The 14912-nt window shown below is 37.5% G+C and overlaps 1 protein-coding gene across 3 annotated transcripts in view; it reads right to left on the reverse strand.

Annotated features, from left to right (window-relative positions):
* LOC136246537 (uncharacterized) overlaps positions 1-14912 on the reverse strand; it is a 67336-nt gene that overhangs the window by 30748 nt on the left and 21676 nt on the right. Inside the window, exons 8-12 of one of the 3 annotated variants that reach the window (XM_066038031.1) lie at positions 9590-9895; positions 4315-4380; positions 3996-4268; positions 1794-1862; positions 1677-1739 (exon numbers count right to left, since the gene is read on the reverse strand). In XM_066038031.1, the coding sequence (XP_065894103.1) occupies positions 1677-1739; positions 1794-1862; positions 3996-4268; positions 4315-4380; positions 9590-9895 (777 nt within the window). Of the gene's footprint in view, positions 1-1676; positions 1740-1793; positions 1890-3995; positions 4269-4314; positions 4381-9589; positions 9896-14912 lie in introns of all 3 variants that reach the window. The other 2 variants (XM_066038030.1, XM_066038032.1) reach the window with 2 other exon arrangements.

Genomic DNA, 14912 nt, shown 5'->3' on the forward strand with positions numbered 1-14912 from the left:
AGAAAGATCAGCTAGAAGAAGTTACCTTGTAGAGAGTTCAGCTACAAAGAAACCATCATGTAGAGAGTTCAGCTACAAAGAAATTACCCCGTAGAGAGTTCAGCTACAAGAAGTCACCTTGTAAAGTGTTCAGCTACAAAGAAACCATCATGTAGAGAGTTCAGCTACAAAGAAACCACCATGTAGAGTGTTTAGCTGCAAAAAATCACCTGTAGAGAGTTCAGCTAGAAACAAATCACCCTGTAGTGAGATCAGCTAGAAGAGGTCACCTTGTAGAGAGTTCAGCTACAAAGAAACCACCACATAACGAATTCAGCTGCAAATAAATCACTTGTAGAGAGTTCAGCTACAAACAAATCCCCCTGTAGAGGGATCAGCTAGAAGAAGTCACCTTGTAGAGAGTTCAGCTACAAAGAAACCATCATGTAGAGAGTTCAGCTACAAATAAATCACCCTGTAGAGAGATCAGCTAGAAGAAGTTACCTTGTAGATAGTTCAGCGACAAAGAAACCATCATGTAGAGAGTTCAGCTGCAAACAAATCACCCTACAGAGAGTTCAGCTACAAAAAATCACCCTGTAGAGAAGAAGTTACCTTGTAGAGAGTTCAGCTACAAAGAACCATCATGTAGAGAGTTCAGCTACAAAGAAACCACCATTTAGAGAGTTTAGCTGCAAACAAATCACCTGTACAGAGTTCAGCTAGAAACAAATCACCCTGTAGAGAGACCAGCTAGAAGAGGTCACCTTGTAGAGAGTTCAGCTACAAAGAAACCATCCTATAGATAGTTCAGCTACATTTCAAGTCACCCAGTAAAGAGATCAGTTGCAAAAAAAATATCCTGTGGGGAATAATGGGCATCCAATAAATATATGTATATAATTTGTATAATTACTAATAAAATCAAAAATAATTGAAGTATTAAAAATCTTCTTCAAGTTCTTTTCTTCTTCCTGTGGTAAAGAAAAAACACATTGGTTAAAAAAGCCCCAAAGCCAGCCATAGGCCGGCTTTGCAGTATACAAATACAAAAAGAAGTGATATCTAATCATAAACAGCCAAGCTGTAAAAAAGGTGCAGCCCCATAAAGGCCATGGTGAAAAAAGATGTGAAATCCAAGGTGGCGGCCAAGAAATGGCTGTGATGGTAGGTTAATGGTAAAAATTTTAATAAAGACAATTTAGGTGAATTTTGTGCCAATTGACCAAGCAGCACCAAAATTCACCTGAATTGTTGTTATTAAAATTGTTACCATTAACCTACCATCACAGCCATTTCTTGGCCGCCACCTTGGATTTCACATCTTTTTTCACCTTGGCCTTTATGGGGCCGCACCTTTTTTTACAGCTTGGCTGTTTTTTATTAGATATAACTTACATGATAAAACCAATTAAATGCTTACTAAAAACTGAAAATTGCAATGCCAAAGCACAATGGTACAGAAAGTTACTGTATGTGTGATGAAAGTTGAAAAAGTAGGCAAAAATCATGTGCCCACATGCCCTATTTTTGCGGGCCCAGTTGCATATATAGACTGAATTAGGGATTAAAATATCCACTAGTATATCTGCAGGTGTAGAGGCGACCTCCCTTGTTGCCCTACTTTTTATTTCTATGATCCCTAATCAAACTTAAAATTCCTATTTTCCTTATACTTGTAGTTATATATTTCATACCTCTTGAAGAAGGATCCAACTCAATTTTGGAAAATGCAATTTGATAAAATGAAAAATTCAGACCTAAAACAGTTAAATTGACAAAACATTGTAACGAGTGACAGATAATTTACTTACTAGGTGATACAGAGGGACGTTCTTGGTAACTTGATAATGACTGAGTATTAGTGGTGGATGGTGTACTGACTGGAAATGTAATACTCTGTTGAACATCTGATTGCAATAACATTGCAAAGTGATAAATTATCATAACGAGAACATCAATATACACTGGCACCATATTTAGTGTACACAATAATACAAAAATGAAATCTGTTCACGGTTTCAAAAGTTTTCATACTATTATTCATTCTTCTATGTAGTGCAGAGTTCAATCATGGTCACAAATGCTAAAATATTAAATAGAGTCAAATCCAAGGGGGTTCAAGAAACTCCCCTGTTGGAAGAGCCTTAGTAATACTAAAGCTGCTGACAAGTTTTGCTTAAACGCAGTAAACCAAATTTAAATACTTACTGCAAATACATAATATAAATGCACAACACTCATTTTACTTCTAAATAATTTGAACATGCTATTACAGAAGCTTTATACACAATAAGCAGGTCTAAAACAATTATAATATTGAAGTCATCATGGCTACAGCTAAGGCTTCAGTTGCATTTCTAAAGGCCTAATGGTAAGGAAAACATTGCTGGAGAGTGATCTTATTTGCCATGATACTACTAGGTTGCTCAGTGGCAGAGTAGTTGATATGAGGGTGGGCGACCAGAGCATAGAGTCTCTGGCAGCAGGGGGTCTGGGGAACTGCAGAAGCTGTAGCCATTTTAGCTTTCACAATGTCTCAAAGTTCACCAAAATTAATTTATTGCAGTTTTATAGGTATTTAAAGTATTTTAACTAAAACATCAGCTTTTTGTCAAAACAGGCTATTTTCCAGTTTAAAACTTTTTGGAAAAGCTATTTAACTTTTGACTACAGGGTTATTTATTTATTTGCTTGTTTAATGAACATATAGCATTTATAAACAGTTGCTGAGGCCCATATTTAAGTTCACTTGTATTTGCTTATTATGTACTGTTTTATCTTATGTATATTGTATATTATATATATATATATATATATATGTACTAGATAAAGCACTGCCGCGAGTGCTATACGGGAAATATAGCACGAAAAGAGTGGACGAGAGACAAATATAGCACGAGGCGAAGCCGAGTGCTATATTTCGTCTCGAGACCACTCTTTGAGTGCTATATTTCACGTATAGCACGAGCGAAAGGCAGTGCTTTATCTGGTATAGAGAACTGTCAACTTGAGGTACACACAAGACACATGAAACAATTAGAAACTCACGGAGGAGTGTTATCATCGGTAGAATAAGCATTGCGCCTGTGTTTCACCTGCGTTACACTGTGCTACGCCTTCATTAGTCGTTTTGTGAGTCTAGTCCGTCTTCTCAATACGTAAAGTTTTTGATTGTGGTATATTAATAAGCATATTTCCGTGATATTCCTAGGACTTGTCCGTTTATGTGAGCAAAACGTACTAAGAACGTTCACTGCTGCTGACCACAAGAAACCATCATCGAAATCTTCAAGTGTGTCTATAAATAAAATCCAGTGGTTTTTGTCTTACTGGTTGGGTTGACTGGTCAGCCAGCACAGTCAGGCTATCAGCCTACACTGGCTTGGTTGATTGGTTGTACTGACCAAAATGAGTGATTACTCACTCAAGGTAGGCTATCAGCCTACAAAATAGACCTAGCAGTTCTATAACTACCTGATAAAGAACTGTGGTCTACTAAAGTGTTCTATAACTGCCCAATATAGAACACTTGTGCCTTTATGGCGAATATAGAAAACTTTTTTGCTTTGATACTCCCACGCAAAGTTCTTTATATATAAATAACCACCTGGAAACACTTGATACAGTGGTAAGACACCAACTCTTAAAGTAAGAGGTACTTGGTTTGATTCCCGCTGTAGGTAACTTTTTATCGTTGTTTTTTTTTTTTAAGCTCCTTTTACAGTAGAAACACGTTTTTATGAAGGCCTTCACTGCTCTATTAGAGCATTGTATTTGAGTATATCGATCTTTATCCCCCACTACAAGAAGGATAAATTCGGCATGATATCATTCTGAGGGGGGATAAGTCCCCTAGCACCCCCCTTCCGCCACCTATGAAGTTGCTAGACTGAAGCTACAATTATTGTACCATATTCAGAGTGGAACAAAGTCTACAGTAAACATGTATTGTATAGTGAATCTACTCTGCTATGCAGCTGCCTACAGCAAATCAACCCTCACTAAGTACCCACCAGATCTCATTTCACTGATCACCATTGTCAACTGGTGTGATGTAGTAATAGTCTCCAGTTGATCACAGAGATCAAGTAATTCTTCCTTACAGCTCATCCTCTCAATCAAACAATCTAATATTTTCTTATTAGCAGCAGTGGAGTTACTACTACTCAATATCATGCAAATCTGATCGTCACTGATATAATTCTGTAACTTCCCAACACTCTGTTCATAGTTATCAGGCATCAGTTGTAGTATAGTGTGATAATGTGTCTTGAGTTGAGTGAAATCTGGAATAAGGAAAGTAGTACATTAAGCAGATCATGATTTGCATACCTTTGTTATGAACAATAGTTTCTGGTGGATTTGATTCTTCAGCCATGGATTGTTGCGATGAAAAGGCTGTTTATGAACAATAACATTGTTGCAATTTATGAACAATAACATTGTTGCAATTATTTTACATCAATACACAATTAATTGTTAACACAGTGTAAATTTGATGATGAAGAAATATATATCTCACCTACTTCATAATTAAACATAGTATGCACATACTTAAGGTACAGATGTACCGGTAGCTAGATATGTATACCACAATGTACAGTACTATGTATAAGGAGTCCAAGCATGACTACAATATTTCACAAACTCTCTTAATATGTGTGTCCCTGTGCATGTGCATGTACATGTGAGTGTGTGCATGTGTACATGTGAGTGTGTGCATGTGTACATGTGAGTGTGTGCATGTGTACATGCATGTGTGTATATGTGCATGTACATGTGCAGGTATGCATACGTATGTGTGCATGTGCATGTGTGTGTGTGTGTGTGTGTGTGTATGTGGCATTCATATATAGTCAGTGCCTCCAAGTGGTGAACCTGTACAACCATATTTTACTGAATAAACTGTTCCACAAGAAGCACCAAGGACATTCTTGCTGAAGCTGGGGTGCCTGAAATCTTGGTGGAGCTTGTGAAGTCCTTTTGATGAAGGCCAGAGTGAGGGATGATAGGGAGCTGTGCTAGAGGATATTAGGTCACCAGTAGTGTTCACCAAGTTAGTACAATGGCTCTTAATTTGTTTAATCTATATGATTGTCTTGTTGCTGAGAAGTGGCCAGAGTCGGTCAGTTTACATGTAAGTACACTATACAATGTTGTGCAAGCAGAACAATTTTTGTAAGTCTACTAGAAACTTGTGACGCATTGCTTCAGAAGAGAGAATTTGCTGATGATGTAACATGACTGGATTACTCAAGAATTGCTGTTTGGAGTGTTTCCATGGTTTTTGTACAGATATGACAAGTTATCAAGGGTTGACTGTGAGCTTCCCATTTCCCAAAGATATGGTTAGCAAGGAAGTGGAAGAAGTGCTGTATTTTTGTGTGTGGTGGTCTCATTGACTGTCAGGCAGTTTCTCTGGGTCTTTGATAATGGATAGCAGAATTTATTGATAGGGTTCAAAGGAGAATAGCCAGTGCCTCTAAGGCTTTTGGAGCTTTACATCAAGGGATTCCCATCTGTCCATTGATATCTAGGAACAAGTGCATAAGGTGTGTGAGAGTTGTCAGTCTTTCTGTGTGCCAGTGAATGGTGGAAACCACTTCAGGCAACTGAGGAAGTTGAACAGTTTTCATCATAGGTGTGTATAGACAGTGTTGCGTACAACTAAATCAACATCAGTTGGAGCATCAGCTACAGTCAAGGGAATGTGGGGAAATTTTGTACTAATAATAAATTAAGGAAAAGCCATTTAGAGTGATTGGGTGATTGGCACAGATGCTTAACCATTACATTTGTAGGATTTGTTTATTAGGATGGCTATCACAAACTCATTCATTTCATGGACCATGCAAAGAAGAGACAGCATGGAGAATGTTCATATAGATGATTTGTGATCTACTGTAATTTGAGAAAATCATCATTCTATGTCAGTGCAGGAATATATTGTGAAATATGAGATTTTAAACATTTAAAGTGAACTTCACTGGAGTGTGTGTGTGTGTGTGTGTGTGTGTGTGTGTGTGTGTGTGTGTGTGTGTGTGTGTGTGTGTGTGTGTGTGTGTGTATGTGTGTGTGTGTGTGTGTGGATTGACAACTTTCAAAAAATTCGTCACATTTGTCATCATTGGGAGTTAGTGATGGTGAGTGGCATAATATAATAATACAGTAATAATAAAAAAGGCTATTGATAGGAACTAGTATTTTTTCAAAATTGCTCAATGTCAAAGTAGGGACTTCCCCATTGAGCTATGCTGTAATACCATCTTTTGTTTTGCTACTTTTTATTGCCCTATTTTATTTTTAAATTAACATTTTTAAAAAAAATACTAGTTTGTTTAGTTTTTTGTTGTAGCTAGCACAACTAGTTACAATGCAACTTGTGAACTAGCTATTAAGTTCCTGTACAGCTTAATAAAGTATGTGCTGTGCCAAAATCAAAAGCACATAGGCCTGCAGCAACGTGCATTGCTTACCTCATGGTAGCAGTGGCACCGCTCAGATCAATGACCTGTCTCAGTATGCCAGATGGCCCGCATTCTACATACCCAGGCCGGAAGTTGTTCGAACAAACAGGCCCTTTCAGTTGTCAGGAGCTTAGTCTCGATTAACAGGATGAAGTAATACAATTTCCACTTGAGTACTATCCAATCACTCACTGATCTCACAATCCGGCACTGAGTGGCTGAGTCAGTATGTTCAGAGGAACAAGCAGTCAAGTATAAGTCCATCTATTAAGCGACTTAACAAATCTCTTCGTTGATTGCAGTCCATGAATTGGCAAAAGTCAAAGTGAAAACTCAGCAGCCTTAATGTTTCACGTGCAACACTTGAAATTATAAGCACCCCACTTTCTCAGCAGCATAAGCGCTTTCTGAAGGAGTCTTCAGAGAAGTGTTGATACAGAAAATTAACACCTCGGTATGATTTCAATGCTTGAAGAAGAAGACAACCAACCTGATTGAAGATAAAGGGAAAGACAAGGCGCACAGGGCGTACACTCATCGGAACCCCAAAAGGCACATCCCACCGGTGAGTTTGTTGTTGTGGCGTACAATGGTGACCATGCGCTGCTTTATTTGGGCTCTAGGTTTGCAACTGTGGTCAGTGAGTGAGTGAGTGAGTGAGTGAGTGAGTGAGTGAGTGAGTGAGTGAGTGAGTGAGTGAGTGAGTGAGTGAGTGAGTGAGTGAGTGAGTGAGTGAGTGAGTGAGTGAGTGAGATGAAATTTCAAGTTTTGGAGACTTTTAAAAAATTCTATATCCGGTCATAGGTAAGTGTTTTCTTGTTTTTAATGCTGTATTTCATGTTAGATGGACTAATATTATTCTGTAAAGGTACTTTTCGTGGCATAAAATGTCTCTAGAATGGTTTTTAAAGGCGGAATGAGACGGCTACCACTGCAAAAGCAACCTGGTGCTGCACAGTGTTCTTCATGCCAGAGATGGTGTAGAAGGACAGGAGGGCTGGCTGTCCACAAGTGTGATGCAGACAATATAATAAACCAGCAGCTACATCATTAGTTACTTATGCTATGTGTCACAAAACTTTTAAGAAGCAAGGAGACCTTCAGTGACACAAGTGTCTTCTAGAAAGGCAAAGCCTCTTGTATCAACAGCACAGGGATGTTCAAGGTGAGCAGTGTCAATGCTAGTTTGAGAGTGCTGGGGGCCTTGCAGTCCACAAGAGATTGTACAGCTACATGCATGCATGTAGTCATTTCCCAGTAAGGGAAATACATGACCCACATGGGAAGTGTACAACAGGAACCTCTGTGTGTTCGTGCATTTGTGCTGTGTCATTGCTGGTTAAAGTCAGTTGCTGTTGTGGTTGTTTTCCTGAGCAAGAAACTTTACTTACATTCTTTCTGTCTACCCACATTTTTATATGAGAATCTGATGAATAGGGAATCAGCTGTAACATCAATGGGTACCTGGTGTTAACCGGGGAAGCAAACTCCAACTGTTAATGTTTCGTGTGTGTGTCGACTGTGTGCATGTGTGTGTGTGTGTGTGTGTGTGTGTGTGTGTGTGTGTGTGTGTGCATGTGTGTGTGTGTGTGTGTGTGTGTGTGTGTGTGTGTGTGTGTGTGTGTGTGTGTGTGTGTGTGTGTGTGTGTGTGTGTGTGTGTGTGTGTGTGTGTGTGTGTGTGTGTGTGTGTGTGTGTGTGTGTGTGTGTGTGTGTGTGTGTGTGTGTGTGTGTGTGTGTGTGTGTGTGTGTGTGTGGACTGTGTGAGAGTAGTGTTGTATGTGCTGTTTGTATGTTTGTGTTTGTGTGTATTGCCAGGATCATGGTGGTAGATACAGTACTGTTACCAATAAATTTGAAGCTAAGAATGGCTTACAGCATGGTTGATAATAGCACCAACTCTTTTCAACTTGTACTTTAATATGATGGTATCTGTGTGGTGTGAACCATGTGGTGAGGTTGGGGTCCCTGTGCTGTAAAAACATGGTATGAGGTTGGTAAGAGATCACACTGTGAAGTCCGAAGGTATAGGTACATACAATACTGTAAGTAAATCTCAGTTTGCTGATCATATAACTCCATAACATGCTGTGGCTTGTACTATGTTTTAATCAGCTGGGAGTTTTTTTGAGGTGGGAAGCCATTTTGGCATATGTATTCCCAATACTAAGGGACTGGGAATGGGGCTGAGATGAGTGTAATGTTTCTTTGGTGAAATTTGAAGGTGGTGAGTGGAGTGATTGAAGTGGTCAAGGATTTCGCTTATTTTGGTTCGAGATTGTGAAGCTATCAACTTATAAAGTTAATTGATGGATTCCCAAAAGGCATCCAAGGCTTTTGGATCCTTGCATATGCCCATATTTTCCAATAATCTACTTTATCTGTCCATAATTATTAACAGAACTGTTTATATTGCTGTAGTAGTTTCTATTTTGGTTGTATGCTGAGACTGTGCGTAGATTGATTGTTTTTCACAATCATTGTGTTTGTACCATCAAGATTCTAACATGGGAATGAGCAGCTTACTTCTCAACAAATATCAGGTCATTTTAGCATGCCTTGGTCCATGGCTGATTGTCTTTTGGAGTGTAGGTTGTGGTGGTAAGGCCACTTTGGTCATATGGATAAATATCACACCTTTGTTTGGTGAACTGGTAAGAAAGTGGCTATTCCGTGGACTTAAGAAGAGGTGATGCAATGAGATGGTGGGTGATATGTGTGCCAATGGTTTTGAGAATGGCCTGGGTGGTACCAGTTATATCAGGATTGTAAGCAGTGGTTGGAGCTGTGTTCAAGTGCTGCTGATGTTCTAGTACAGAACAGAGAGACTGTGTTACTAACATTTTCCAACTTGGGACTTTTTCATTGTGCTTGTAGTTGCTGTGGGTGATTGAACAAGGCATCTCTGACTTTGTGGGCTACCAACTTCACTACTTCAGAAGGACTCCAAGAACTCTGCTAACACAGTACACCATACAGTGAGCAGCAACCAAAAGTCTAAAGTCTAATTTGCCAGATTTTGCTTGCATTTCTGGCAAATTTGTAACTACATACATAGCTTCAAATTGCCTATAATTATTATGTAGCTGAATACACTGTAATTAAAACACACCTATGTGCAACAAACAAAAATGTACATACCACATTTAACATGTTGTTCACATTTACCTAAATGATCAGACTCGATCAAATTATCTATCAAATCACACAATCTTCTTTGACTACCACTTCTTCCATTATAACAAAATATTACTATAAGGAAAGTGACAATCTTCTCATTGACCAGTTGGGCTTCACACGGGGATGATGATATCATAGTACCAAATTGTTGGTGATCATCATTTGATAATTGGGATAACCTCTTCAACTTGACCAGTGTAGACTGGTAATCGTCAGGTAAACAATTACATAATAGAGAAAAGCATTGATCCAATGTTGTAGTCCACTCTGTAAATATATAATTTAATTAAATTACAGTGCACAAATGTGACCGAATTTTGGAAAATCACCCATATGGGCGCATTTGACACCTAAAAGATTTAATGATCAAATCACAAACTATATAGTGCAAATTTACCAGTTAATGATTGTAAACCATTCTCAATACCTTAAATTACAAGAAAATTATTAAAATATTTTTAAAACTGTTCCCTGCTCTTATTAACAACCCACTAAACATGAAAAGTCTAATTATTTCACGCACATCCATATGGGTGATTTTCCAAAATTCAGTCACAAATTTTATCTTCATCTAATACAGTGTGAATTGCAAGCTTGCAGGTTTACTGTACTCTTTGCTATACTAAAAGTTTCTTTTAGTATAGCAAAAAGGACACCAAATAGTCATTAAGATCAGTAATCATGTATTTGTTTTCTCTCTAAATGGTTTTGTAGCATTGTATGCAAATTTACAAAAAGAGGTATTCCGCACATATCCAATTATAAAAAAAACTTCATAGATAAAATACATGAAGCTTTACACAGTGTATCTAAGTAACATACAAATCTGATTATTTAAAATCTCCTAATAATAATTTATATTTATGTTGTTGCTAACTACTGACCAAATTTGAAGTCAACTGTTTATTTCAATCTAAGGTTATGAATTGTCAGAGTTGCTAAGGATTTAGTTTGTGTAAGACCCCTTACACATATCCAGTCACAGTACACACATTTCATGCTATCCTGAAAAAATATGATTTGTATATGTATTAGGATATTAATTGGTATTCGGGATTAATTGTGTGAGTGTTGTAAACAGGAAGGGGCAACATAGTGCGAGTCAAAGCCAGGCACTACAGTATCACTCAAATACAATTTTTACACACACCCATGGTCTGTACATGCTATTGAACACAAGGATGAGTGTAATCGAACATTACACATGTGATAGGCAAAATCAGAAATGTAAGACCAACAGCTTTGATCAATTTTCACAGTCTGGTGAGTATGTAGGGAATGATCTAGAGCACTAGCAAAAAATAGCATCAATCAAGGCTAAATATTTTCTGCAGTATTTATAATCTTAGGTAATGATTTTCTGTTTTTTATCAGCACCATAATGTATACTAATTTCACAACAACATGCATTTCTCAATTACTAAAGATTTAGCTATTGGTTAATAAAATATTGAGCATGTACATGTAGCAGCTGGCTGGAAGCACATCATGATGAAACCATACTAATGGAAATTGATAATAGACTATTGATTGCACGCACCTTTAGGCAGGAGTCTATTATGCTTTTTAATCTTCCAATTATTCTTTCTGGCAAAGTTTACCTATTATTCCCAAAATTATTCCTGGAATTTGTGCATATTAGTTAGAGGTTTACATAAGTGACTGCTTTAGAATTATGGACTCAAATTTGACTGCTCTATTAGAGTATCTTGATCTTTTCAGGCTTGTGCTGTGTCAGTGTTGTATCCAAAAGATTTCTGCATTACACTGCAAGAAAAAACTTATAATTTTGCACTAATTATTTCTAGAACTCATCCAATTATTCCACAATACTCCCCAACTTTTTCCACTACCTATTTTTCCCCGAAATTGTTCCAGCATAATAGATGCATCCCTACACACCTTTTCATGCCATAAGTAAACAACATCTGTTCATTGTCTTCGCCTTAGTATATATAAATGTTTTGTTCACATTGTTATCAGTGGTTGTCCAAGTCATTATAAGAACATGCTGCCTTCACCTGTTCCTTCAAGACCACGGACGTCTGTTACCTACAATCGGTGACCCTACAGTTCAGTTTTCAAGATTGCTGCAATCATGGTAATAACAGTTGTCAAATTGGACATGCGCTTCAATGCAGTAACACCAAGATATTCTAGCCAATCAAATTAGTTTAACAGATTTTTGTCAAGAAAGATTGACCAGTGGCATAGCTACACTTTGAGTGATGGTAGGGCCTAGATTGGGCACACCTTCGCATCAAGTCTGCCCATGCAATTATAAACACACAAAATATGAGTCCATCTCACTATGGACTCTTTATACATTTATATATAATCCAGAACAAATTGGAAACACACAATACTTTTGCCAATTTACATATGTGGTTACAAACAGGCATATCTCACGAAGTGTTCGTCTGATCTCTAATATAGAAAAAACATATTTTATTAATTGGCAAACAGAAAGCAACGTAACTGTGTATGAACATTCAACATAATACAAGGAACTCACGCTATGACATGCTGAAGCATTTCACGCCCTTTGCCTTCATATCATCATTGTGCTTACCCAACATTTGATCAATCACAGGAGATCTATATATCAACTGAATCGCCACCATGCAAGGAGCAAAATGACTTCAAGAGAAGGTTAATATGATGAAGTATGGCCGACTTATGATAGTTCTTTTGTTCTTTCAAAGTATATCAAGAAGCTCTGGGTGACAAAGCTTTAAACCAACATATTTTAATGGTGAGTAAGATGGAGTTTGTTGTTTTAACAGTTATTGTGTTATGGAATTTTGTTGTAAAAGGCATGCATGCAATTCTCTTTACTGGATTATGCATTTTCAGTGCTTGCATTTTATAAACAGCTATGGGTTTAAGGGTTAAAGTGCATGCCTGTGTCTAGCTAGTTAAATATACTAAATACACTGCTACTGTTTCTACAGCTAATTGACAGCACAATCTACACTATTGCAAGATCAGAGAGGTCCCTGGTTTGAATGCTGGTAAGCTTTTTTCGACATTTTTCATGCACCTTTTTATCCTGCGTTGGCTGCTCTATTAGAGTATCTCAACCCTGAGATTTACAGTTGTTTGGTTTTTGTCTTATAACTCTATAACTGTCAATGCAAGTTTATGTAAGGTTTGAGCTATGATGGTTAACCTATAATGTAGATTGATTTTTAATTTATTCCCATAAACGGTTTTTACCCTGTAGGCAAGAAAAAATCATACTTATTAAATGTCCATAACTCCATGACAATTTACCAAATTTGCTCCAAACTTGGTACGTACATGATTTTGCTGCAATACATTCTCAAGAAAATCAAGCTACTCATTTGCATTTTATCTTGTAAATTGCACAAAAAGATTAATCTATGCACTGAGCGCCCTAAAAGAAGTAAGCCAAATTTTTATGACTCGTATTTCACAATTACATTAGGCTATCTTGCTCAAATTTGGAATGTGGTAATGTGGAGGACGTGTGCTGTACAAAATCATTCTAAATCAAGGCATAGGGCTACGTACGCATGAAAACTGTATCTTCTTTCTCCCTGTAAATATACTCAAGGTGTGGTGCTGACTTCCTTGGCCACATGACACACTACAGTGTGTCTTGATTATATGAATAATGGCAGATATCGCAACACAGCTATGTGGAAAAATCCCTAATTTGGCATGTTATTACCATCTACTCAATGACAAAATAGGGATTTCCTACATAGCAATGTTGTAGCAGCTACCATCATTTGTATTTTAATTATAGTTAATTTAAAAATGAAATAGGGATCTATGCAATAAAAAGTAGTGAAACAAGAGATAAATGATGGTATTACAGCATAGCTCAGTGGGAAGTTCCTACTTTGGCATTGAACAAAATAATTGTTGAGGCTAATGTGCCAAAGTAGGAACTTTACTACTGAGCTATGCTTTAATATCATCATTTATCTCTTGTTTCACTACGTTTGTATTCCACGGATCCCTACTTCATTTTAAATTAGACAGGTGGTAGCAGCATCGTGGGGCGAGCCTGAGTGTATATTTTAAAAGTATTGATGGCAGAAACAATGTAAGGTATTCTGGAATTGCAAAGAGTTCATAATATTTTATGCATCAACGAACATTTTATGGAGGAGAGTGTCTAAGAATCAATATAGCCGGTGCAAAATCACTATGTACACATCTGCAAAGCTTTCATTGATGGTATGATAGGTGTTGATAAGGTCAAGTCTTTGATCTGAGAGTATTCCGCTCTTCAATGCCGCATATATTCACGGTTTCTATGCCTCCTCCTTTCTGCCTCTTCAGGAATTTCTGCATCCCTTCTGAGCCTATACTGCTCCCTCCTACAGTACGTTGAAGACGTTCCTCCATATCCATTCAATAGTTACACGTGGTTCACTCACATGGCATAACAGTAATCTACACCAATAACTCTCGTGATATGAACCATTACATATACCAAATATGGCTAAGTAGTAGTCTACGCCGTCAACTTCCATTAACTTCCGTGAAATGAACCATTACACATACCAAATATGGTTAAGCAGTAATCTACGCTGTTAACTCCTCCATGAAATGAACCATTACACATACTAATTATGGCTAAGCAGTAATCTACGCCGTTAACTCCTCTGTGAAATGAATCATTACACATACCAAATATGGCTAAGCAGTAATCTATGCGTTAAGTCCTCCGTGGAATGTATGATTACACGCAATTGTATGGACTATGCACACCATATAAGGAGAATGGTCTGGAAGCACATGTAAGGTATCCGCTTTATATCATAATTTATTGTAAAAGTGTCCATTACACCACTGACTCCCTAGTGTGGGGCTCACTCAGGCTCGCCCCAATTAACTTTTTTATAATACTAGTTTGTTTAGTTTTTGTTGTAGCACAGCTAGCTATAGTGTAACTTGTGACTGTTCTATTAGAAATATATCATACATGATTGTTGTATTAGAGTATATTGGGTCAGGCAAGAGATGTACAGCTATGTAGCTAGACCAATAAGGGGGGCATGGTTGTTAACCTATCGCGAAAGGGATCCCAATCACAAAGTTGCAGATATCTAGCTTGTATACCTCATATAGTGATGCTGGGATTGAAGCTCTTCTGAAATTCAGCTCTAAAATAATTATTTGAAATCTGAATAATTTATGCTGGTGAAAAAAAGTGTTGATATGGAAAATTAATGACTTGATATGATTTCATTGGATAAAGAAGAAGGCAAGCAGCCTGATTTTAAGGATAAAAGAAAAGACAAGG

The sequence above is a fragment of the Dysidea avara genome, chromosome 2, assembly GCF_963678975.1.
Source record: "Dysidea avara chromosome 2, odDysAvar1.4, whole genome shotgun sequence".
In the NCBI taxonomy this organism is placed as follows: Eukaryota; Metazoa; Porifera; class Demospongiae; order Dictyoceratida; family Dysideidae; genus Dysidea; species Dysidea avara.